The sequence below is a fragment of the Serinus canaria genome, chromosome 6 (genome assembly GCF_022539315.1).
Source record: "Serinus canaria isolate serCan28SL12 chromosome 6, serCan2020, whole genome shotgun sequence".
NCBI lineage: Eukaryota > Metazoa > Chordata > Aves > Passeriformes > Fringillidae > Serinus > Serinus canaria.
Window position 1 is genome coordinate 16,042,541 of NC_066320.1, and position 23,731 is coordinate 16,066,271.

General features: G+C 55.4%; 1 protein-coding gene across 2 annotated transcripts in view; it reads right to left on the reverse strand.

Annotated features, from left to right (window-relative positions):
- Positions 1-33: 33 nt before the first annotated feature.
- PSD (pleckstrin and Sec7 domain containing) overlaps positions 34-23,731 on the reverse strand; it is a 35,350-nt gene continuing 11,652 nt past the window's right edge. The window contains exons 5-16 of one of the 2 annotated variants that reach the window (XM_030241334.2): positions 18,655-18,849; positions 18,060-18,140; positions 17,402-17,514; positions 16,510-16,568; positions 15,872-15,961; positions 6,388-6,431; positions 5,002-5,180; positions 4,150-4,220; positions 3,418-3,575; positions 2,947-3,091; positions 2,196-2,339; positions 34-1,941 (exon numbers count right to left, since the gene is read on the reverse strand). In XM_030241334.2, coding sequence (XP_030097194.1) covers positions 1,702-1,941; positions 2,196-2,339; positions 2,947-3,091; positions 3,418-3,575; positions 4,150-4,220; positions 5,002-5,180; positions 6,388-6,431; positions 15,872-15,961; positions 16,510-16,568; positions 17,402-17,514; positions 18,060-18,140; positions 18,655-18,849 — 1,519 coding nt within the window. In that variant the 3' untranslated portion in view covers positions 34-1,701. Of the gene's footprint in view, positions 1,942-2,195; positions 2,340-2,946; positions 3,092-3,417; positions 3,576-4,149; positions 4,221-5,001; positions 5,181-6,387; positions 6,432-15,871; positions 15,962-16,509; positions 16,569-17,401; positions 17,515-18,059; positions 18,141-18,648; positions 18,850-23,731 lie in introns of both variants that reach the window. The other variant, XM_050976468.1, reaches the window with a different exon arrangement.

Here is a 23,731-nt window from a genome sequence, read left to right on the forward strand (position 1 = left end):
GCCGTGGGGAAGAAACACAGTGCACCCAAGAAGTGAAGAGCGAGTTTTACTTCAGTAACTGAGAGAAGAAGCTGTACAAAGGTTTGTTTTTTTTTCTCACCACCCCCCTCAAGCCACCTGGGGCAAGGGTGGATTTTTTTGGTTTTTTTTTTGTTTTTTTTTGCAATTGACTCAAAAGAGCAGAATAAAAAGTTTTGACACATTCGCAAAGTCAGTGCTGAAACCAGGCAGGTCCCAGGCGGCTGAGAACTGTGTGTGTGCCAGCCCCTGGTCACAGCCCTTCACTGTGCCTGGACCCCTTTTTGGACAATCCTGCAGCTATGCTCCATCACTTGCACCTTGCTCTAGACAAGCATCCTTCAGCCCACCCTGGAGTGGTGAGGGCTGCCCCAGCCTGCCCCTCACCTTGGCAAGGAGGGAGCCTGTTGCTGAGGACGGGGCTGCACCAGTGCTGCCGCAGCATGAGGACTGCAGCACTACAGACCAGGCTTTGCTGGTAGCCGCTGAGATCCCAGCCATGCATTGGAAAAGAGATGGGAAGAAAAGCTGGCTCCAGCCTGTACTGGACCCATAGTGCAGGGGCACCCTCACATCAACCCTGGCTCCAGGGGTCACCACTCCACGGCAAGTACTTACACACTGCTGCCCACCATGCCCTGGGTAGGATGCTCACACCCAGGCTGCCTCAAACAGAGCCCATCCAAGCTGCCAGCAGTGGGTGGCGGGAAATGGGGGTCATGAAGCACCGGTGCATCAGCCTCCCATGCAGCCACACGTGCAGCAATGGGTGCTGCCATCTCAAGGCTGCCTCCTTGGAACTGGCAGCCACAGGTCTGTCTCCCCAAAGGGTTGCTGGTGCTGAAGTGGTGCTGGGGAGCAGGCAGCAGCAGTACACACAGTAGCCCACGCTCAGCTTGCTGTAGGGCAGGGGTGTGGGGAGCTGGATCGCCCCCTGAGTCCTTTTAAAAACCCCTTTCCCCCAGAATGCACTGCCTACAAGATATGGCTGGGTTTGTGTTTTTTTTTTTTTTTAAACAGTTCCCAAAAAGCATCAAAAGTAGCCCCCAAAAAAAACCTTCCTGGTGGTCAGCTTGATCTGGTACTAAAAAGTGCAAAACTGTATCACAAAAACTGTTCAAAAGTTGTAAGAAAGCGGGGAGGGTGCAGAGGTGACTGAGGTGGCAGGGAAGGGACCAGGTGCTGTTGCCCTGGCTTCCCTGGCCACCAGCCCTAGGAGAGGGGACAGTGTAGGGCTGGCCCCCTCCCATCTACCCCCATGGCACAATGGAGCTGGAGAAGCGGCCGCTGGCTTTGTTTTGCGGCATTTGTCTTTTTTTTTTTTTTTTTTAAGCCATTGAAGAATTGAGCCCAGCGGGTAGGTTTCAGTTGCTCCCTCTCCCCAGGGCAGCAAGAGTAGGTCCTGCAGGCAAGTGCAGGACAAGGAGGGGCAGGAACAGGTCTGATGGGGCCAGGCAGCTCCTGCAGGCAAGGACTGGGGTCCGTCCTGCTCTGCCACTGTCTCCGGTGGAGGGGCCATGGCCCTGCATGGCTGGTGCTGGCGGCTGCAGAAGGGCTGTCACCCCCTCCAGCTCGTGCCGCAGACAGACGGACACATGCAGGGTCTCGGCAGGCACACAGCCTCCACCCCCGTGCCGGGGGTACAGGAACAGAGCTGCAGTGCAGGCAGCTGAGACCCCACACTTAGGACTTCTGGGGGTGGCCAGGGGGCTGGCGGCCGCTGCGCTCTGAGACGTTGCGCTTCACCTTGGTGGTCGTGCTGGAGGGCTCTGCGTTGAGTGAGGGGCTGGAGCGGGACTTTTTCAGGCCATCATCCTCCCCACCCACTGTGTCAAAGAGGGTGGACTCAAATGCTGCCAGGTCCTCGGAGCCAGCCTTCAGCTTGGCCCGCAGCAGCATGGCATAGGTGCCATAGCGGGATTTCTGAGGAGCACAGTGCAGCAGAGAGAGAGGTTGGCAAGCTGGCTACTGTCCTACGGCCAGCATCCCTGCAGGGGGGGATGCTCATGGTCCCTCCAGCCCAGCCAGCATCCCAGGGCAGAGGAATGCTCATGGTCCTAGACCATGGCAGTGGCAGTGTAATTCAGCTGATGGGATGGGTTGGTCCCATCACTGAGGATGGCCGAACAGGTAGGGGCACAGGGCCTGAGGACAGAGGGGGACATCTTCCAGCTTACCTCAAATTCCAGGTACTCTTCCTTCTGCTTTAGCTCCTCATACTCCTTGCCTTTCACCTTCTTCTCAGGCAGGGAGGAACGATGCTCCAGCAGCTCTGCTGACATGGTCTTGAACTTGGTCTCATGGTTCTTCACCTGCTCTTCCTGGGGAAAGGTGGCACCATGTCAGTGCCCTGCTCTGTCCCCCTGGTAGTGTGAGATGGCCAGGGACAGAACTGGATTTTCCCCTTCTAGGAGCGGCCAGGATCTCAGCTTCTGCTGCTGGGTTGGATTTTTTTTTTTTTTTTAACAGGCAAAATCACAGGCTCTTGGGGGCAATCTGCTCTCACCTCATAGGGGGGCTGACTGTAGTCTTAAAGCAGAATTTAATCCCTCTGAAACTAGGCTGGTGGTTTTTTTTAAATCCTTTCTGCTCTATGAATAACTGCCCTGGTATGCACGAGTGCCAGCTAATCCCCCCAGTCAGTTGCCTTTCAAGGTCCCTGGCAGGACCTTGCAAGCCGTGATGTGGGACCACTTTCTCCTCCATGGTCTGACCATCACCTGACTACAGCCCCACTGCAAGGAACAAGACTTCACTGTCTACCCCTAGTCTCAGCACCCCTTTTCTCTGTCTCCCCCTTGGCCCTTCACCTCACTGGGTAGGCAGGTGGGTGCATGGCACCACACAGATTCCCCCACAGGGAAGTGTGCCACTGGCAGATCTGGAGCTCTGTCCCAGGCTCCCCATTGCCCCCACAGTGTGGCCCACCTGAGACAGCCTGGTGCAGGAGCTGGGCAGCAGAGGGCGGCTGAACTTCTTCTGGGAGCCGATGGCTGCGGGGAAGGGGGGCGCAGAGAACATGGCTGCCACCACGTTGATGCGTGTGATCCACGAGTGCATCTGTTCGGGGTTCCTGGGGAAAAAGCCCGTGTGTATTTTGGCCTGTCTTTGTCAAAGACAGAGGGATCTGCTCCACAGACAAGGTCTGAGTCCGCCAGGCCTGGCCCTGGCCAACCATGGCACCTGGGACTCTACCCACAGCCAACCTGAGCCCATCAGGGTAGGAAAAACAGGAGCTGGGCAAAGCTCAGCACTGACACCAGGTCCCTCTCCTTCCAGAAAGGGCCAGGACAGGAGAGAACAAGGTGGCCCTAAGCCCCATGCCACCCTAGACTCAAGTCAGGGGAGCTCCCCATGGGCCCCAGCATAGGGCCCAGCCAGGGATCCTGAAGGACTCACTGTGCTTGGAAAAGGAAGACCCTCCAGTCAGCTGTCCTGAGGTAGAAGACATTGGGTCGCTTGCTGTAGTCAGATGCCCGTGTGGCAAGCGAATGGTGGATGCTAATAGCATTCTTCAGTTCCTCTTCTGCCAGTGCCTTCCCAGGCTTATACTCCTCCTGCAAATCATGGGATGTTTCAGAGCCAGCTTAGGGATGCACCCCACCGTGAGTCAGCTCTGAGGTTTCAGGAACTGCAGACTAGTGCTGGCTGTGGCAGGACTTGGAGATCACCCTCCACCAGGCAGCTGTGGACTCTGCTTCCAGCTCGTGCCACACCCCTGGAGAGAGGCTACACAACCCAGGCCCATTGGCTTGGCAACAGCACAGGGGGCTGTTCCCCACTGCCCCCAGTTCCTTCTGTGTGTGCCTTCAGGAAACTGGATGTGCAGCCCAACCCTCCACTCAGGGGAAAGACCCTGGTGCCCTTCTCCTCCCAGCCAAGCCCCCTGCATGCAGCACTCTAAGTTAGCAGTGCCTTTCACTGCCCAAGCTGTACCCAAGCACCCTGGAAACAGGGATGCCACCAGGTCCCCAAGCAACAGCTCAGGCATAGAGGGTGCTGAGTCTGCTTAGGCGAGGCTTTACAATGCTCTGAGCTGCAGGTGCTATCTGACTGCTGTGGAGACTGCTGTCTCTCTGGACTGGGGACAATCCCTGTCCCTGGTGCGGATGTGGGTGGCATGCAGCCTACCTTCTGCAGGTAGAGAATCATTCCCTTCAGGATGGCGTGGAAGGGCTTCCAGCCGCGCTTCCCTCGGGGCGCTGCCAGGGAGGAAGGAGAGAGCAGCTCAGACGTCAGCATCAGAATTGAGAGGGGGGAAAAGCCCCCCCCCGACCCTCCCTCAGCCAGCCCTGCCAGGACGCACGTCAGCCCACCCCCGGGATGGGCAGCACGCCAGGACTGTCCCTGCGCACCTGAGCCCGTGCAGGCCACGTGGCTGGCAGATGGTGCTGCTGGCAGGGGGGCCGCGCTGCCTCCCGGGGCCAGCGCTGGGCCGCACTCCCCGTGTGCTCCCGCCTCGCTGCTTGTGCTCAGCTTCACCACTGCCTCCGTGCTCGGGCATGGGGACAAGGCAGTGCTGCCTGCCAGGTAATGCTGGCTTTGAAGGGCAGCTGCATCTAATCACTTCTAGGCAGCATTAGACGGCCAGGGCTTACGAGGGATTTTATGGGGAATACGGTGAACGTGCCCGGCAGTGCCCAGCCAGCTGCAGCCCGCTGTGTGCCTTGTCTATCACACCACAGGACACTTCCCTTCATCCGTACAATCCTGTGGCGTGGTTGCAACCCCCAGATACCCCACCCCACCACCCTGCCTGCCCCTTTCCCAGTGCTGTGAGCAGGGAGAGGCTTTCCAGCTCCCCAGCCTAAGGGCTGAATTATGCCTGGCACAAGCCAGACAGATGGGACACTGATGCTGGAGGCTGGCATAAAGCTACAGATGGACATCACATAGTGACTCCCACCCTGCTTTCCATTCAGTTCTGGAGTTCACTGGTTCCCTCTTGCCCCAAGTGCCCCCATGGGCTCCCCAGGCACCTACTTTTCTTGCAGTCGGGATCGGCGTGGATCTTGCGGACTAACAGCCCGTGCTTGTAAGTCGCAATGCTGGCATCCTGGGAAAAGTCCAGAAAGGGGTTACTGCAGCTGCTGATGCGCTTGATGGACTTTGGGTTGGGATCTGCCAGCTCTGAGAGGGACTTTCTCAGCTCCTCTTCATCTCTGCCAATCAGATTTGGGTGGGGAAAGAGTTTGTTACCTTTCTGGGGACAACAAATACAAAGTTCCCCACTGGTCAGTGCCACTTTTAGGCCTGGCTTCTGAAAGGGAAGCCAGGAGAAGCAGGACAGGATGCGCAGTCTTCTATCAGCACGGTGAGCATCCCAAACCTAGCCATGCCCGTGCGCCCCTGTCTCTAGACAGCTGAGGTGCTGCCTGGTCCCTTGAAAGACAAGGCACTTAGCTTTTGCTGCTGAATCAGGGTGGGACCCCTGCCTGCCCCAGGGAGTAAGAAGCCTTTTTTTGGGTAGGACTGCAACAGATGCCAGCCAGGTTGACTAGCCAGGAGTGATGGAGGAGCAGTATCCCAAGGCTTGGTACTACCACAGCCCCCTGGCCCATGGCATACAGGCTCACAGGTCTCCAGTTGCCCCCACAAGGAGAGACCCAGGCTCTGGTCCCCACATTTTATGGGTGGCAGCCAGACTACAGGGCCCAGAGCCAGAGGCAAAGGGATGCAGGGAGACTGGTGGGAAGGCCTTGGGCAGTGCCATCCAAGGGCAGGAACAGGTTTGGGCAGGATGTAGGCAGCCCGCTCCCACTGGGTCACCGGCCCTCACTATGGGCAGGCTGCACCGGTGCCACTCCCCCGTCCACAGGAAGATGTGGGAGCCCAGAGCTGCTGCCTCCCCACTCCCTCAGCTGCTCGCTGCTAATTAAACCCCTCAGCATCTGCCGGCGTCTCCATGGCAGCGGTCGAGTGCATCGCTCAGCGCTGGGTAGCAGCGGGCTGATTAATCCCTGCAGCGCAGGCGCTGCTGCTCCTGCTGCCGGAGATGGCAGCTGTGGGCGAGGGTGCAGGCACCCTGTGGGGCCCTGCCACAGCCACAGCACCTCCAGAGCCTGTCTATTCCCACCCGGGCACAGCCACCAAGGCACAAACCCAGGCCGAAGCTGCAAAAAGCCAACCTCAGGTGGCTTTTCCCCAGAACGCTGGAGAAGGGGCCCCATGGCAGTGCTGAGGGTTGCCAGGGGTACATTGCCTGCACTCCAGCCCAGCCCAGCCCATCCCATCCCAAGCTCCCTCTCCTTCCCTCATCCTCACAGGGGCGGCTGCCTTGTGGCATCATGGTTTGTGCAGCCTCTGGGGCTAGGTGGATTCCCTGCCCAGACAGTGCCATGCAGCAGCATCCCCTGCAGAGGTACTCACATGGCCCACTGCAGCTTCTCGTTCTTGATGGAGCCGTACAGCGCCTGCAGAGAGAAGAGCGTGGGTCAGCAGGACAGCGGTGCCAGGCTGGGGGTCTGCTCTGGGGAACAGAGGAGGCACGCCAGACTGGCTCAGGGACTCTGGAGGTTAAGGTAACCCCATGTTAGTTTGTTCCAGTCCAGATCTGTCCTGGCTAGGCTAGCCAGTTGACCTCTATTTAAGGTTACAGACACCTTGTCCTGGGGACCATGGGATCTGCAACCCCCCCCCCCACCACAAAGAAATGCTGGGGACAGCCTGGCATTTTGCCCTCCCCTACCCTTTGTATCTACCTGCCTGTGACAGTGCCACAGTGTTAGCAGCATAGTGAGGCATACCTAACATTTCCAAGTGCTTGGGAGATCTGTTTCTCCCTATTCCAAGGTGTTCCAGGCTGGTAAAAATGACAGCTTTCAGGAGGCCTGAGCCCAAGGAGAGCAAGCTTTGGGGACAGACTTCATTGGTGCACACCTTCACCCTGCTCAGTGGAACCTCAGCCTGCTCCAGGGCCTCCAGCAGCTCCATGCCACAAGAGACCACAGCCAACAACTTCACTGCAGTCAGTCACCCACCCTGGGCTGGCAGAGACCAGCTCATGGCAGCATCCAGCATTCCCTGGCAATGCACTGCTCCTACAGGAGCACACTTTGTGAGAGACTTCAGCACTGCTGGCCCTGCATTGGCAGAGAGCCTAGCATGCTGTCCTTCATGAGGCCCTCAGAGAACCTTGTCCTCTTGGCTGGACAAGACAGGAGCTTGGAGTGGCTGTGGCCTGTCTCTACTCCTTCCCCAGCACTTCCAAACACTTCTCCCTCCTTGGAGACGCAAACAACACCCATCAGAGTGTTGGCAGAGTCAGAGTCAGCTGCCTGTATTTCTGCACAGGAACAAGCTAAGCCTGCCTGCAGCAGGATACTGCAGGGCCCCACTCCCAAGTGTTGTGTCCAGTTTGAGCTGGGTGCAAGCCAGTAGTGCTCAGCACGGATCTGCAGTCAGGGAGGCTCCAGAGAGGGTTTCAATACAGTGCTCACAGAGGGCTTCAAAGCAAGATCTGGAAGGCATCATCCTTGAAGGAAAATAATCGAGTCTTGCACAGGCTGTTCATGCAGCTGTCAACATCCATCACTGGGCCGGAGACTGCTGCTGAGAAATCTTGCTGGTGGCTGAGAAAGTACAGCTGGAGGCGTGCAGGGGCTCGGGAATGCTGGCCAGCAGACAGGCCCCAGCGGTGTCTGGGGCAGCGACATCCATCACTCCCAAGAGCTGCAGCAGCCAGGATGGAGCGGGAACCCAGCTCCTTCCACACTTTCCCATTGGGAAATGCTGGCATAGCACCAGCTTGTTTCTGAGAGGAAAGGATTGTCTCAGTCTAGCAGGTAGAAATTAGGGTTCAGTTCTCTCCTGGGAAGACAGGAGACCTATAAAGAGGTAATGGCCCCAGAGCCTGAGAGAAGATTTGATCCCCTTCATGCACTCCCAGTGCCAGAGGGGCAGGATGCAAACTTGTGAGCAGGAGGTACCGACCAGTGGGCTGGCAGCAAGGCAGCCAAAGGAGCACATACTTAGAGAAGAGGATTTCTTTTTTCTGGGAGGAAAAAAGAAATCCAAAGCCCTGCAGAACATAATCTGGGAGCAGAGCAGGGGGATAAGCAGGATCTCAGAGCAATGTAGATGATAAGGAGTCACTAAGGGAAACAGAAGGAAAGGGATCTTACTGCCAGGGATGCAGCTGAAAAATACTGAGAATGAACAGGCACAAAAAGGAGACTAAAATTAATGGCACAGAGTAGTGGGCACTGGAAACAGCAAAAAAGCACCTCAGAAAGAGCGGGCAGAATGGCACACAAGCCTTGGCTTCCATCTGGCTCCCTGGTGATACATAGAAGTGTCAGCTCCCTGACCCAAGGAAGGGAGATGTGAGTCAGCTGAGCAGGGATTTTGGAGGGCTGGAGAGGACCCCAGCCCTGTGCAGGGCTTGCAGAAGGATTGCTGCTAAATTATGAGTGAACGAGCCAATAGAAGAAGATGCTTGAGGAGTAATTTGGGATGGCACAGTGCAGGATAACAGCCTGGCAGAATACTGTGTTACAAAAACCTGGGCCCTGGGACTCTGGCTGAATACTTCAAAGGCCGAACTGCCTTATGGCTTCAAAAGGCTCCAGCTGCCCTGCTACAAGCCCCGGGAGCATCCCACCAAGCCCATTACCAGCAGGGGCTGCCAAGTACCACCTCAGAGACAGGAAGCAGGGGCTGCTCAACACTCCTGTGCAAGGGGACAGTGAGAGGCAAACAGGAAAACTGTGTGATTGAGAAGGCAACACAAAGCTTTACATCTACACTTATAACCTGCCAAAATTCTGTTTGGCTAAACACCCGCCCCAACCAAAACCAATCTCAGGTACAAAGCTGGTGGACTCAGCCTAAGTCCTAGCTGAGGAGATGCATTGCAGCCACAAAGCCCACCCTGCTGTTCTGGTCCTGTAGCAGAGCCACTGCCTGTCAGTCCACAAAACTCCGGTGCATAGATTGCTTCTGCTGGAGAAGCGCAGGTGACGCAGGTTCCTGAAGCCCAACTCACAACCACGTCAGCAGAGACTACAGATACCAGATTCATCGCTCAGCAGGTGCCTCTCTCTAGACTCTCTTTGCTCCGTGGGTTAATTTCCCCTGGGCTGAACATACAGTAACTCTTCGGCATCTCTGAGCTTGCAAGTATTACCCAAGAGAAAGCTGGGCACTGGCCACATGCCACTATGGATGATGACCCCAAGCATGGCTGGGGTTTTCTGCCATCGCTGGGTTATGAGCTCACTGTTGCAGCACGCCAGGCCAATCAGCCAGCTCTGCCCTAGACATGCGCAACGCTAAAGAGACCGAAGAATGTACTGTCCCAGCGGGATTTCTAACTGAATCAACATCTTTCTTTGGTGCTTTCCCTCCCAAAAGCAGGCTGAGAGGCTGTCCATGTGTCCTGTTCTACTGAATGTCTCAAGGACAGTTGAGGGGCTGCACTGGCAAGAGGCAGGTGGCTCTGATGTTCTAGCCCAGCCATGCTGGGGACAGCCTACATAAGCAGGGCAGGGCGAAGATACCCCCTTCAGCTCCTCAGCTCAGATCAGACCAGAGGCAAGACCCAGCGATGGTCTGTGGAGCTGAGCAACAAGCTGGCCTGAACACAGCTTTGGCATGGGACTGAACTGAGGGCTGTAGCCCAACACTCAAGCAACAGATGAAGGTTGAGGCAGGAATTTCAGCATCCAGATGAGGGTTTTAACCCTTTCTGGAGTGCTTCTTTTATGCATCGTAACTCTTATGGATACATCCCCTTTCCAGTCTGCTAGTTCCTCTGCTAAACCCAGCGTTCAGCTCTCCATACAGCAAGGTGCATATCAAGGCTCCCCTTCCTCTTTGTCAGCCCTGTGACCAGCCATGGTTTCATGACATTCAAGACAGACTTCACAGCCACCAAGCACCCTCCCTGCAGTCATTCTACCTCTCTCTGACTGACAGTATTTAAATATGAAAGCTCAATTGCTGGCTGTCCCCAACTTTATCTTAGCAAAATCTCTTTGCTACGCCCAGCCACAAAGCTCTGTGAGGTCCCCCAGGCACACAGATGTCCAGCTGCACTGATCTGGGCCAGATCAGGGCTGTATGTCAGACAGAACTGTACCTATGTTGAGTCCCTAAATTATTTTGGCAGGTCGTCCCCCGCCCCCCCCGGCACATACCAGCCCTACTGCATTCACCATCATGTTCCTCCCTTCCTCCCCCCTGCTGCAGAGGGGTTCCTGTGTGCACACAGAGCAGACTGACTTGGGGACAGCCTTTTTTTCCCGTAGAAGGGGCTGTCACGGGGACAATGTCCTGTGCATCACCTTCCACCCTGCTGCAGTCATGGGTGGCAGCAGGTGACAGCTATCCATCCCGGCCCCACACTTTTGACTCAGTAACATTGTAAGCTGCATCAGCCTCTTTCAAAATATTTAAGCCACTCCTTGCCCAGGCAACTATCATCCCCAGGACAGCAGACCCTTCACAGAGCAGCCCCACAGCGCGGGAAGCAGCGACCGAGCGTCTCCCAACTGCATGTTTCCATCCGAGTGCGTCACAACTTAATGCTGCCCCCAGACCGTACTGCGCTATGACAGCACCGCGGCTTGGCACGGTCTCGATGGCCCCACCGGGCTGGTTTTGGACACGGGGGCAGCCCAAGTAGCTCTGGGGTAACCCTGACTGCTCTGCCTGCGAGGAGGGGGCTGGTGAACGTTCTTCTCCCGCTACTACACCCGAGGCAGGCACCCGACCGAGGCACGACCCGCCCAGAGACAGCCTGTTCGCTTCTTCCCACCTAGGACCGATGCGCACCAGCCTAACAGCTCCAAACGGATGACAGCTCCCAGCGAGCAAGCTCCTGGCAGTAAAAAGCCCTTTTTCGTCCAGCCACTCCTTCCTCCCAAACTCTGCTCGGCTGGGAGCCGGGGCTGCGGCGTTACCCCTCCGCGTTGCCTTGCGGCTCTCCCTGACGCTCAGGTGGGTGCCAGTCTGCCCTGGCTGGGCTGGCCAGGGCACGGCGCAGAGCAACCCTTGGCAGAGAGCCCGCAGAGCCTGTCACTTATGCTAAGCCGTAGGGCAGGTCCCAGCGGTACGGCTCTGTCCTGGATTCCTCTCGCAGCGATGTTTTCGAGCAAGCACTGCTACCAGACCACTGTAAGCGGCGCAATGTCACCCAGGTCTTGCCGCGCTCACGCCACTCCCTCGATCGGGGTGGGATGGCAGGGGGGAGAAATCCAGGCTTGGGGACGGGAACCCTCGAGTAGAAGGGGCATGGTGGAGACCCGGCTCCGCAGAAAGCAGGCAGGAGACGGAGATGGGGCTGGCTGCTCGCTACATCCGTACCAGGGCTGAGGCTCTTGCAGCGGGCGGGACGGCGACTGTCCGGGCATGTTCACCCGCCCATGTTCCCGCCGAGGCGCAGGGCGCTGAGCATCCCCCCGCAGCGCTCCCCGCTCCCCCGACCCGCCGCTTACCGGCTTCTTCTTACGGCGGCTTTGGATGCGGCTGACCACCAGGTCGGTGTAGAGCACCGGCTTGAGGGTGCGGGAGCGCTGGGGCCAGCCGTAGCAGAAGGTCTCCACGCCGCGGTAGTTGCGCCCGTAGCGAACGGAGCACATGGAGCGGGACCGCATGCGCCCCGCGCTGCTGTTGATGCTGTTGACGCCGATCATGCTGCCGGCGACGGCGGGGGGGCGGCGGGGCGCCCGGCGCGGAGCCCGACGGCCCTGCCCTGCCTTGCCCTGCCCGGCCCTGCCCTGCCTGCCGCGGCCGCTCTGCCGCCGCCGCCTGTTGAAGCGGGGCCGGGCCGGGCCGGGCTCGGCAGCGGCTCCCGACAGAGGCGGGGCTGCCCCGCCCCGCCCGCCGCAGCCAATGGCGGCCCGGCCGGGCTGAGCCGCGCCAGGGGGCCGGCGGTGGGCGTCCCACCTGGGGGGACAGCATCCCTAATGGTGATGCCGCACGAGTTGACCGAGCTGCCTCTGGTGCACCACCTCGCCGTCCCTGCCTCCTTTCCGCGGACAGTGGGAGCAGGTGCCTGTGCCTTCCTGGGGGGGCCGCGGTGGTGACATCTCCCGAGTTGTGACATCTCCCGAGTTCCAGGAGCCAGGTGGCACCTCCACTCGGTTCCAGCTAGGCAGGCTTCAGAGCTGCTGCTGCTCCATCTCGGCCCACACCAGGGACCTACAAAACCTTTAGGAGATGGGCCCAGTGGAGATGTGCTCAGACTTTCTATTTACAGTGCCCACCCCACACTTAAGCCTCTTGCCTGTCCCTCCCAGGTCAGGCCAGAAACAGCAGTAGCTACAGTCACCCAGCTGGTTATGGGCAGGACAAAGATGCTTCAGGCAATTGCTCCTGTGAAGAAGTAAAGAGCTGGGCATCCTTGCAGAAAGCACAAGGATCGATACGTAATTTGGTTAGGCTTGACTGAGCAGGAGATGCAGCCAGTGGAGAGGGGAAATTTTCCACTCTGTCTTAACTGTTTGGCATAATGATCATTTGACACAATTTGTGAGGGAGGGGGCATGGATGTCTGGCACATCAGATGTACTGGGGCTGCCCCTGAAGCCCGGGGGAGCCATGGGAGACAGAGGCAGGGCAGCCCATTGTTCCCAGGGGAAACAGGAAAAAAAAAATAGCCCAGGGGATTAGACTGAGCAAGCGTTCCTGTGATTATAGCTCAGAGGTGGGAACCAGGGCTTTCTTCCCACATTGCTAATCACTTACCCAGCACTCTGAGCGTCTGAGCCCTGCTGTTGTGCCTCCAAGCTGGAAGGTGGGGGCCCATCCTACCTTCCTCCCCCGAGGACCCGACTGCATTGTCAGGCTTAATTCATTAACATCTGTGACGTGCTCCGGGCTCCTAGGCTGGCAGGCAGCACAGATTTGGCTCGCTCCTGCAATTGCTAAGCAGTGCTGGTGAGAAATGGGGCCCAATTTTGCCCTACTGTTGTTTCTGCCAGTCAGTGAAGGTTAAGCTAAAAGAGTAAAGAAGATGGGGACGAACTAAGGCCCCACAAAGTGATCAATCACATAAAGGTCAAATCTTTACATCTGAAATGTAAAGACAATCAGCAATGGTGAGTGAAATCCCAGGGGGCCTGGGCTGGAATCTCACTTGCAAGAGAAAAGCAACATTTCAAGAGCTAACCAAAATACCACCAGCTCCAGGATGTCCTGCTTCCACCTCCTTCTTTGTTGCATGGGCAGCTGCTGTCATTTGGCCACAGGAGTTCAGGCCCAAGACTGCAGATGTGGGCATCTTTGGGCACAGCATTATATGGGTTCTTATATCCCTGGCATGGCTCCATGCCTGATCAGGGGGACATCTCAGCTGGAGAGCTGGGCAGCCCTGCCTGCAGAGTATAGTTCTCTAGGGGAGCTTTCAGAGACAAAGGGTTTCCAGCAGCACTGCTGGTAAGGCAGCATTGCCTTAGTTCCAGCAGCAATGTTGTGCAGGGCATAGTGAGGCACTGGCAGTGAGGGGGATGTGATGCTCAGCTGTGAAAGCTCTTCAAGTGTTTTCATTGCTTCTGCATAAAAATGGGACTGTTTACACGTATTATCTAGTAGCAGATAAAGTTCTCATCTGACTCAAGCTGCCACATGCTCTCAGGCATCATGCTGCGCTTATCTTGGGACTCCCTGCAGCCAGAGATGAGGGGAGTGCTCTGGCTCCCTGTGGGTCTGTTCCTGATGCTGTCCTCAGTGGCACAGGGAATGGTGGCCTTGTGCCCCTGCAGCCACCTAGGTCCTGCCCTGCTGCCCCAGTTCCCTGGTAGTGAGAGCTTTGGGTGAGAGCCACCTCCAGTGGGGTAACAGCCTGTGCTATCTACCCAGGCAGGCTTGGAAGAGCCCCAGGACCTTTCTTCTGTGGTGCTGGAGCTGCCCAAGACCCGTTCTACAGCTTTGGGAAGCTGCTGTAAAGCCTGCCTTCCCCTCCCCTTACCCTTAGGAAACGCATGTGCTCCTGGAATGCTAAAATTAGCCAGCCAGCTGTGCGGCACGCTTGCACAGGAGCCTCAGTCCCCAGGCACAGCCCGCCAGCCAAGGAGGAAGTTTTCTGCTCGGGGTAACAGGGCTAATGCAGGCTGACACAGCAGCAGGAGAGCCTTTCCCCGTTTGTCTGCCCCTGAGCCTGTGCAGGGACCACAAAGCATCAAACAGCCAAAAGCGCTGGGCAGAAGGGAAGGAGTGTCTTCTCTGGATGAGCAGGCTAAGGGTGCCCAAGATCCCCTTGCCAGTTCTTCTCCCAGCACAAGCCAACAGCACTTTCTCCATCTCACCTGCCCCAGAAACCTACTCCCCCTTGCACGGGCAGGGGGTTTCCAAAGTGGAGCGGTGCTTCAGAAGAGCAGCAGCCTGCCCTGCCTGAGTTCCTCACACTGTCTTTCACTCCCCCTCCCCAGCATGGCTCCTGTACAGAGGCGGCTGGAACACGGCGGTGGGAAGCACCGCAGCTGCAGAGGGAACAGGCCATTTTTAGCAGAGCAGCCTCCCAGCTGCTGGGCAGAGCTGTGCAGAGCTGTGCTGCAGCACTGCAGCCTTCCTCCACTTCCTTACACCCAGCCAAGGCCTTGGCCTCTGCTCGTGAGAGAAAGCCTGTAGCTTCATGGCACTTCCTCGCTGTCCTATTTTCCTCTGTCTGGGATCTGAGGTGGTTAACTTCATCTCATGTGATTGAACTGCTGGTGTTCTGAGGGGCTGACTTTAATAGGGCAATGCCTCAAGTGTGGGCACTCAACCATGGGGCAGTGAGGGATGCAAAGGGGGCACACCAAGAAGTACGTGGAGCTCAGATACTCCAAGGTGTAGCAGCACTGAAGGGCCAGGGTTCACATTTCATAGGTTTCCATCCATTTTGTGTGCTTAAAGCCTTTTCTGGAGCTAGGTTTAAAATTAGAGGAGAATTTTTCCTGAGTAACTCCTTTTACTGGCGAAGTGTGGGCTGAGAGGGAGGACAGCCCTATTGAGAACTGCTGGTAACCCCTTAATGATGGGGTGAGCGACACAACCAGGAATAGACCCACAAAGGCTGAAAAGGGAGCTCAGCTTTTCATCCTCTGTTGCCTTTTTTCATCAACCACCTCCCCCCCCGTTGTGGCTCCAGCACCCTGTGGGAACCCATCTTCCACATCACGCGTATTTGCCAACTGCAGCGCTTCACCAACAGCAGCAGTTTCTGCCCGGCAGACCCCATGGGAGCTAAGCCTATTCCCAGGGTCTGAGACAGGGAGACAGCAGCTCAGAAAATCCTCCTGAGAGCAGGCAATGCCACAGAAGCGCAGCAGTCCAAGGCCAGAGGTGCTTGCTGAACACTGCTCTCCCTGACCAAGCCCTTCTAGGAACTGGGTCAGGCAGGGAGAAAGCAAAAGTCCCCCAGTCCCAGTAGTGTGGTGAGTGCCCAGCTTTGAAGTTTTAACCTCCAGCCCACACTTCCCATTGTGATGCCTTGCCCATGTCACCTCTGCCACCAGATATGGCTCCAGTCCCAGGGCCTGGCCAAAGTTTTGGGCCCCAGTGCTTCAGAGAGTCAGAAAGGGCTGAGTACCACAGGACTGATGGCAGGAAGCCTCTGGCTGCAGCTGGGCAAACCAGCCCGAGTAAGCTGCCCCATGTGTGCTCACTTGCCTACAATACAGACACAGCAAGAGCAATGAGGGAATCAGAACCCCAGGCAAAGCTCCGGTGTCCTGCTGGGGGAATGGAGCAGCCCGTGTTCCCCGCAGCAAGGCAGGAGCACAACTGCAGGTTCAGGGATCATCACTGCTCTTGCATGTAAATGCATCTCGCATTCACAGCATCTCAGGTAGCCCTCCATGTGATCCAATCCAAAGCTCTCACTTCTGCTCCTGCTGCTTGGCCAGCCATGGAGAACAACCAAATTTACCTTGAGCAGCTCCTTGGGGAAATCAGTGCCTCCATTGAGTCCCTCCAAGTTGCCAATGAAGTCGGAGCAGGACATTCTCTTCCCAATGTTCTGGAGGAGTCAGGGGGAGAGAAACATCACAATTACCTTTGGGACAGAGGTCATTGCTGGCTGAAGCAGGTCCCACAGCCCAGGAACAAACACACCAATCTCTGCAGAGGGATGAGGGACCAGCCCGGTCTCTGGAAGGCTGCTTGGAGGTATGGGGAAGCTGCTGGCTTTGCAGAGACTCCAGGAGTTTTAAATAGCCTAATTTTTCAAATTGTGTGCTCCCTGCTCCCAAAGGCAGCTGGTTTTGGCCTCTCATTCTCACCTTCTTTTCCTGTTCAGTTTTCTTTTCTGTCTTTGTTCCACCTCTATATCTTTCAGCTCAGCAAGTCTCCTTCAAAGCCCCGCTCCCTCCTTCATTAGCCCCTCCTCTAATTTAGCCATTCTCACCTCTCCTCACCAAACACACTAGGGGTGACAAGCTATTATGGGCCCAGGTCCCGTGCCTCCTGCTCGTGAGGCACTGTTCTCACCCTTCCCTGAGCACCTACAGTTTCAGGGTGGTGAGGTCAGACAGGGGACAGACTGGAACAGGGACAGTGGTAACTTACATGTCCATGCAGATCTGTGTTTAGCAGCATCAGGGCGCACGTGAGGGTGTGGGCTCCGTCTGCAGCACAAGCACAGGACAGGAATTAGAGTCCCCAGCCCAGCCCCGCAGCTGGTGCTCCAGTGCCTCAGCATCTTAGGAAGGCTATGGGGTCTCTGAGCCTCCAAGACAGCACTCAGCCCCCTCCTCCCAGCCTGGAGACAAGGGGACACAGCAGTAACTGCAGGGCTGACAAGGGTAAGTAGGTGAGAGGCAGCTGATTCCAAACCTGAGCATACAAATTCCCTTCCAAGACTGCTGCCCTATAGCCAGGCAGTGATGATGCTGCTAATCCTGCAGAGCTCCTAGCATGGCAAGGTAGGACTGACACAGCCTCTGCCAGCCAGGCAGCCCAAACCTCACCAGTCCCAGAGCCAGCCCAGAGCAGGCCCAGGAGCAGACCCATTCTGTGTGAACGCACACAGAAGTGGTGTGAAGACATGAAATAGTACAAAGCAGGTGTCTGTGTTCCCGAAATGCTAGGCACACAAGTTTCCTCACTTAGATATTCCCTGAGCTGAGGGTCTGAGAGCTGGGGTCTATTTGGTGAGGAGTGTGCTAAGAGTGTCCCTTGTGCTAATCTGCTCAAGGTCAAAATTAAGAATGGGTTGAGCCCTAATTATGCATCGTCCAACCAGACCAGGCTTAAAAAAAAAATAAAATCTAAAGCATCTGTCATTTGAGGGAAATGACATACAGGGACTATCTTCTAAGGCATCAGTATAGGCTCTCTGCCTGCTCTCTAGTTTCAGTTTGAGCACATTCACTGAACTGACAAACGCATAAGCTCCTCTGAAACACACACTCATGCACACACAGACACACAGTCCCCACAGACATGCACAGTTTCTTACCCTCTGAAGAGATGGCATTGGGATTACACTCATAGTAGCGCTGGGAAAAATGAGCCAGCACTCGCTCTCGCTCTTGCGTCTCTCCCATCAGAGCCAGCTCTTTTAGAAAGGACCTGAAAAAGCAGCAGCAGGGTTGGTTGCACATGAAGCCCACTGCTGTTTCTTCAACTCCCCCTATGGAGGAATGGAGCTGTGCTTTCTGGTTTTGAGACCTTCCTGTGTGCTGGATGAAGCCCTGTTTTGCACAACTTTCCTTCCCTCCAAACCCATTGTGGGACTCTCCTCCAAGCACCATACCCTGCTGGCACATTGCAGAGACCTACAGCCAATCCCACGAGCTACACTGGGAAAGGAGGTAGGTGTAACAACAGAAGAATTTTAGTTCAAGACCTGGAAAGTCAGGCCTAGATGAACCAGACTGTCATTCAACTGCACTGACCATTGAGTTAAGACCAGGAGTGTTTTTTCTTGTTTGCATGGCTGAGAGATCATCTTGGAAACCACCCTCTCCATTTAAGAGGATCTCCAGGTGGCAGTCATGGGGTCTGCTTGCTCCTGCAGATCTCTGTGTGGTTGCAGAGCTGCAGAAGGCACAGTCTGTTGGGACTCCACTCTAGTGGCCACCTCACGCACCCATATACACACACCCAGTTCTGACCTGAGAGCTTGATCCAGACTCATCCCTGTGAACACGAAGAACTTCAGATATTCCCCTGCCACCATCCTGCTGAACTCATTGCTGAAATGGAAAAGAGGGAGGGTGAGAATGAAATCGACCAGGCTGTGGGGACAGCCAAAGGCACACAGGGGTTGGGTGGATTCCAGGAGGCTGGGAGCTCCCCAGGGTTGCAAGAAGTGTGCTAGGGACAGAGACACCCTATGCTCCCATGAAACTCAGAGAAGTCACCCACAAATTCACTGGGAATACTGAGCATGTAAGAGAAAATGGGGAAGCTATAGAGGGAAGGGCCCCCGAGAGGTCAGCTAGCCATCCCCATGCCCCAACACCTTACTGAAGCATCCAAGAAGCAGTCATGGTAGGAAGGTAGGAAAATCTGGATGTCTCCTAGGTTTTAAGACCTTTAGAGGGAACACCTGGTGCAAATGTACCAGTCGTGAGGAGTGGGTTTTGTGGTCCTGCCAGCAGTTCCTTGCCAGCCTGGTGCGCTACAAGGGCAGCAGCTGCAGGTGCACTGCGGGTGCAGGTGAGCTCCTTGCAGAATGGAACATTCCTTCCAAATACCCACACGTACTTCTTCCCCAGGTGGCGAGCCACATCTGCTTTTTTAAAGCCATCCAGGTTGTAGAGCCTCTTGGCCAGGCGTTTGGCAGCCTCCAGGTCAGCCTTGTGTCCGTTGGAAAGGGTGTCTGTGCTGCCCAGCGCCAGCTGCTCCACGCTGTCCATCTCTGACTCCGAGTCCGAAACCAGCTGGCTCTGGGGGCGGTCGCTGCAATGGGAAGGGACACCCCACGTTAGCCTGCCTACAGATCCCCTCCTTGTTCAGCGTCTCAGGAAATGCAAGCTCCTCACCCTGCTTTGGAGACTAGCTACTCACTGCTGGGACCCAGGATGAACTGCACTGGTCAGAGACAATCTGAAGTCAGATAAGGGAGCTAAGGGAAGGTGTAGGAATGCAGGTTTCAGAGGAGGGGGGGGGTGACGGGACAGCACCAGTGACTGACTGGACCAAGGCACTCAAACCAACATTCATACTGGATGTGAAAGGAAAGGACAACTACTCCAAAGTCCCCCACTCTGAACCTGTGAAATTGTATGTGTGGGCTTAGGATCTGCCAAGCTCAGCTGTAGCAGAGACTTGGAGCAGAAACGTGCAACATCACATGCTGTCCTACAGCTCTGTACTCATTTTTTAATCTGGACAAACTCATCGTGCTGCTCTCAAGTGCAGTTTCTACCCAAGAAAGACAACTCTAATTCCTTCATTCACCTTTGCCCACCCACTGATTTCAAAGCACTACACAGATGGCAGAGATGAGGCAGAGAATGAAGGAAAACCCCCCTGGCCTCCCAGCTCACAGTGGAGTGCAGTCTTCTCCAGGCTGCCCATCAGCTCTCAGCCCACCACGCCTTAAATGGCCATGTTAGGAGACACTCTTGGCTTGGCCCCCAAAGCAATCTGACTCAGCTGCTCAGAAGTTATCCCAACCAAAAGCTGGTTGAATCTAATCAACAACAAATGTTAAGCAACTCTGACCTCGCCCAAATTTTCTGGCAGCCCTTACAATGTTCCAGTCTGATTTATTTTTAAAAGTCTCTAATTGAGTTTTAAGAGGCCTGCTCTCCTGAGCCAATTACCCAGGCCAATCTCCTTGAGGCTCTGCTTTTTTCAAGAAGGACGAGCCTCCTGCTGCTCAGTGCTGCCTGTCCCAGGGGAGCCCTGCACAACACTGGCAGGCTGCCTCACACCTCGGGGGGCTCTCAGGGGCCATCCTCTCTACCTTCCTGTCACCCCCAGCCAGCATGCAGCAGGAGAAGCTGCTCTCCACTCAAACCTGTGGGTCAGACACTTCCCTGGTGCAAGTCCTTGGAGAGATGTGCTTTGCTCAGACCACTGCTGAACTCAGTGGTGCCAGAAGGTGATTTTTGTAAGACCTGGATGGGTGGCCAAGGCAGATTTGTGCCCACTTGGCTCCAGTCCTCCCCAGGGAGACTATCCATTACTCCAATGCACCCTGGTGGAAGCAGCCACAAGAGTGGTCACAAAGTCACTCTGAGCTCACCAGGACTGACTCCACCAGCTCTGGGGAGCTGGGCAGGCAGCTTCCAGCATCACTGTCTGCATCATGAGCACACCCCATCCTGTGGGCAAATGACCCACCTGCCTAAAAGCTCTTCTCCTCCCAAAACAGCCAGATCCAAAGGTGCTGCTGGCATGGGCCCTGGTGCCTGACTGTGCCTTCACTGTCTGGCATGGTCAAAGCTGCTCTGAGGGGTGCCCAACAGCTGAACAGGCTGGGTGCTGCTGGGCCGGTGCTGGGCACACACCCGGGCCCCACTTCAACTCCCTTTGTGTCAGCACTCACTGGGACTTCAACTAAGGACAGAGGTCACAGGCTCTTTGATTCCCAGAGGCAGAGGACATTAATCCATCCCAGCAGCTGGCACCGGCCAGCCATGGGCTGTGGTGACTGCATTTTTTTGCTAAAATCTTTATCTGTTATCACAAGGGCACGGGCACTGTGCCCTTTGCCGCCCAGCAATTCCAAGAATGCTTTTCCAGCTACAAAATGCAAAGCTACAAAAAGCAAAGCCACCCTCTAACACTCTCCATGGTCCAGCTGCATCTCCAGAGCAAGTTGCTGCTCAGTCACCCTCTCAAAATATTTTAAATCTTTGCACCATCCCTAACCCTCCTGATATCCTTCTAGATGTCATCAATCCTGCCTGAGAGGTTGTCCTCCCTCATACGGCCAGTTCCTGGAGCATCCAGGGAAAAACCTAGAGCCCTAGATCTCCCCCCATGACCTCTCTTCTTAACCTATGGTCTTCAGCTTTCCTACCTAGTGCTGAGCATCCAGGTGTGGGGCCACTTATAAAATCTCTCTTGTCCTTCAATATCTGTACCTCCCTGCAGGGTGCCAACTTGTGACTACAATTCCTGCCTTGCTTCTTGCAATGGGCATGCAGGGAACTCAAACCTTGAGTCTCAAAGTAGCTACCAGTGGAAATTGCTGCTCTCTCCCTCACCAAGTTCCAGCACTGATTTGGTGTTTTACAGCAAAGCATAACCTTGCTCTCAGGATGAGGTACTATTCAACCATGCAGTGAAATGTGTTTTATTCTAGCACTCAAGCCACTCTCATGCAGTTAAATATGGACAGTCAGCCTCTGTAGGCTCAGTATGCCCCCTTTGTGGTACCTGTCTGCCACCACTCAAAGCCACTACTGGCTTGGAGAACATGCAGCTTAAAGACAGAAAAACAAGAGCCCAATTCTCAAGCAAATGGAGAGCAGAGCAAGAGAGGTGTCCCTGTCTGAGGTAACTGAGGTTATGCTAATTTTCTCCCCAATGAGCTAATTGTAGGTCTCAGGATAAGGGCTTTTTGGTGTGTTTAGTAAAGTGACATTTTAGTTTGACTTGAAGAAACACTGAGATAATATTTTTTATGTTAAATACACACTTACGGAATAAAGATCAAATTTGATACTGTGCAAGTATCCTCAGTGTGCATGAAATAAGTCACTCCTAAACAGACACAGTGCTACCTCACCCCTCTCCCTGCTGCCACCAATTGCGTCACTGGGAGCACAGGTCCCCCTGTCACCTCAGAGGTGACAGAGCCCAGAGTGCTGCAATGGGGCACATCTGGCGGTCTCTGCAAGGAAGGCACGTCATCCAGGACAGGACTTGGCTCACCCTGAGACAGAGGCTCTTCACTGACCACTTCCTACTCCATCTCAGCAGGACTTGTGCTTCCTGCCCTGGAAAGCTGCTGCAGAATCATAGTCCTGCTCAGGGCCACCATACCAAGCATACTGCTTCTTCCAGATCAGATGGTTCTCCAGTGCCCAAATGTTCCTTATCAGGGCCAAACTCTCATTTCCTGTAGCTGGATCATCATCTCACCCCAATATTCCTCCTCTAGCCGACTGCCTGGAGCCCAGAGGCAGAGACCACAGCACCTTCCCTGGCTGCAATGCAGTGTGTCACTGAAGGAGTCCTGACATCCTATTCACCTTGCCACCATGAACCAAGCTTACTTGGCACCATGCTCACTTGGTTTTCCAGCAACCAGGAGCAAATCTCTCTGGGATGTGGAGCAGCAAGAAGGCCCAAGGGGCTGATCTCCACCTCCCAGATGCCAGCAGAGACACATCTGCATGGTGGGACCCTTCCTGCAGCAACAACCTGTTCCCCAGAAGCTGGGGTTTTCTCAGCTGAGCTCCTGGGCTGTCCAGGTCCATCCTGACACACTTCCAGGCAAGACACCTGCTGCGGGAAACTCCAGACCTGACCTTTAAACACAATTCAAGTACCTCTTGCTCCCCACATGAGGCTGGTTTCATCCTAAACCATGGTAAGGAGCCTGGTGCAAATCCACAAAGGACAGGTGCATGGGGCAAAGTAGCACTCCTCTCAATTCTGGACAGCCCATGTGCATAGCTAGATTGCCTCTGCCAAGCAAATCAAGCCTGCCTAATGTTGCTGCTAAGAATGTACCAGACCGGATCTTTGGCTGAGCTAAATAAACGCAGCTCCCTCCATCGGTCTCAGTGGAATGACTTTGATTTATGACAGCAAAAATCTGGGCCAGTTCATTCCTCACAGAATTGAAGTTAGGGCTGGGAGGACACTTGAAGGTCAGCTAGACCAGCCTCCAACCACAGGCACAGCTGGTTGTGCTTTCTGGCAGCTCTGGAGTCCAACAATCACCCAGCCACAGCAGCATCCACCAGCGTTATTGCTGACAGATCCAGACAGGACTGAACTTTGGGCAGCTGTGCCCCACCTCAGTCTTGTTTCTCTGCAGACTTACAGAACCTCCCCTGCAGCACCAGCATTCTCTGGAGATGTCTATTTGTCCTCCATCACCCCATCCCACCAGCTCTTCTTGTGAGGGACACAACTGCTCCTGTAGAGGACAGGGACTGACACTAAAATCCCACCAAACAATTTTTTGAGCCAGCCGAGAGCCTTAAATATCTAGTTACTCACCTGCTGGATGGAGGGTGGTCTTCTCCTTCAAAGACACAGATGCCACAGAGTCAGCACAGAAAAACCTGGGTGTCTTGGACCCTAGGGCCAAGACCAGTCTAGGGCCTCTGAGTCACATCTGAGAGCTGGAATTAATGCCTGACACATGGGGCTGCATCCCACAGGTATGTGCTGCTGCTCATGCCTCTGCAGGCAGACCTGTCATCCCTGGAATGCACTGTCTTTTGGCCATGGCGGGCTGATGTGTTCTATGTCCTGGCTTCTGCTGTTCTTTATGGCTTGACATAGCTTGCATAGGGGAAAATTTCCCCCAGGCTTTATTCCTTGTGCCAATGCCTGTGAGGAGACCTGTTCATCCTGCACTCTAGCCTTGTCTCCCTACTGCGCTACCACCCCAGCCCACCCCATACCTCCCTTAATCTATCTTCATCCTTTCCTCAAGGTCCACCTTCCTCTGCTCAGTGCTCAGCCTCACTCTCCTGCATCACACCCCGAATCCACCCCAAGGGGCCCCAAACTTGGCATAGCCCTTCACGGCATCCTCACCAGTTTGCCCAGTGCTACCTGGGAGCTCAGGTCAGCTGAGAGACCTGCGCTGGCCCTGGGAGGGAGGGCGGCAGCGGCTCCCCGACCGCGGCAGTAACAAAAGGAA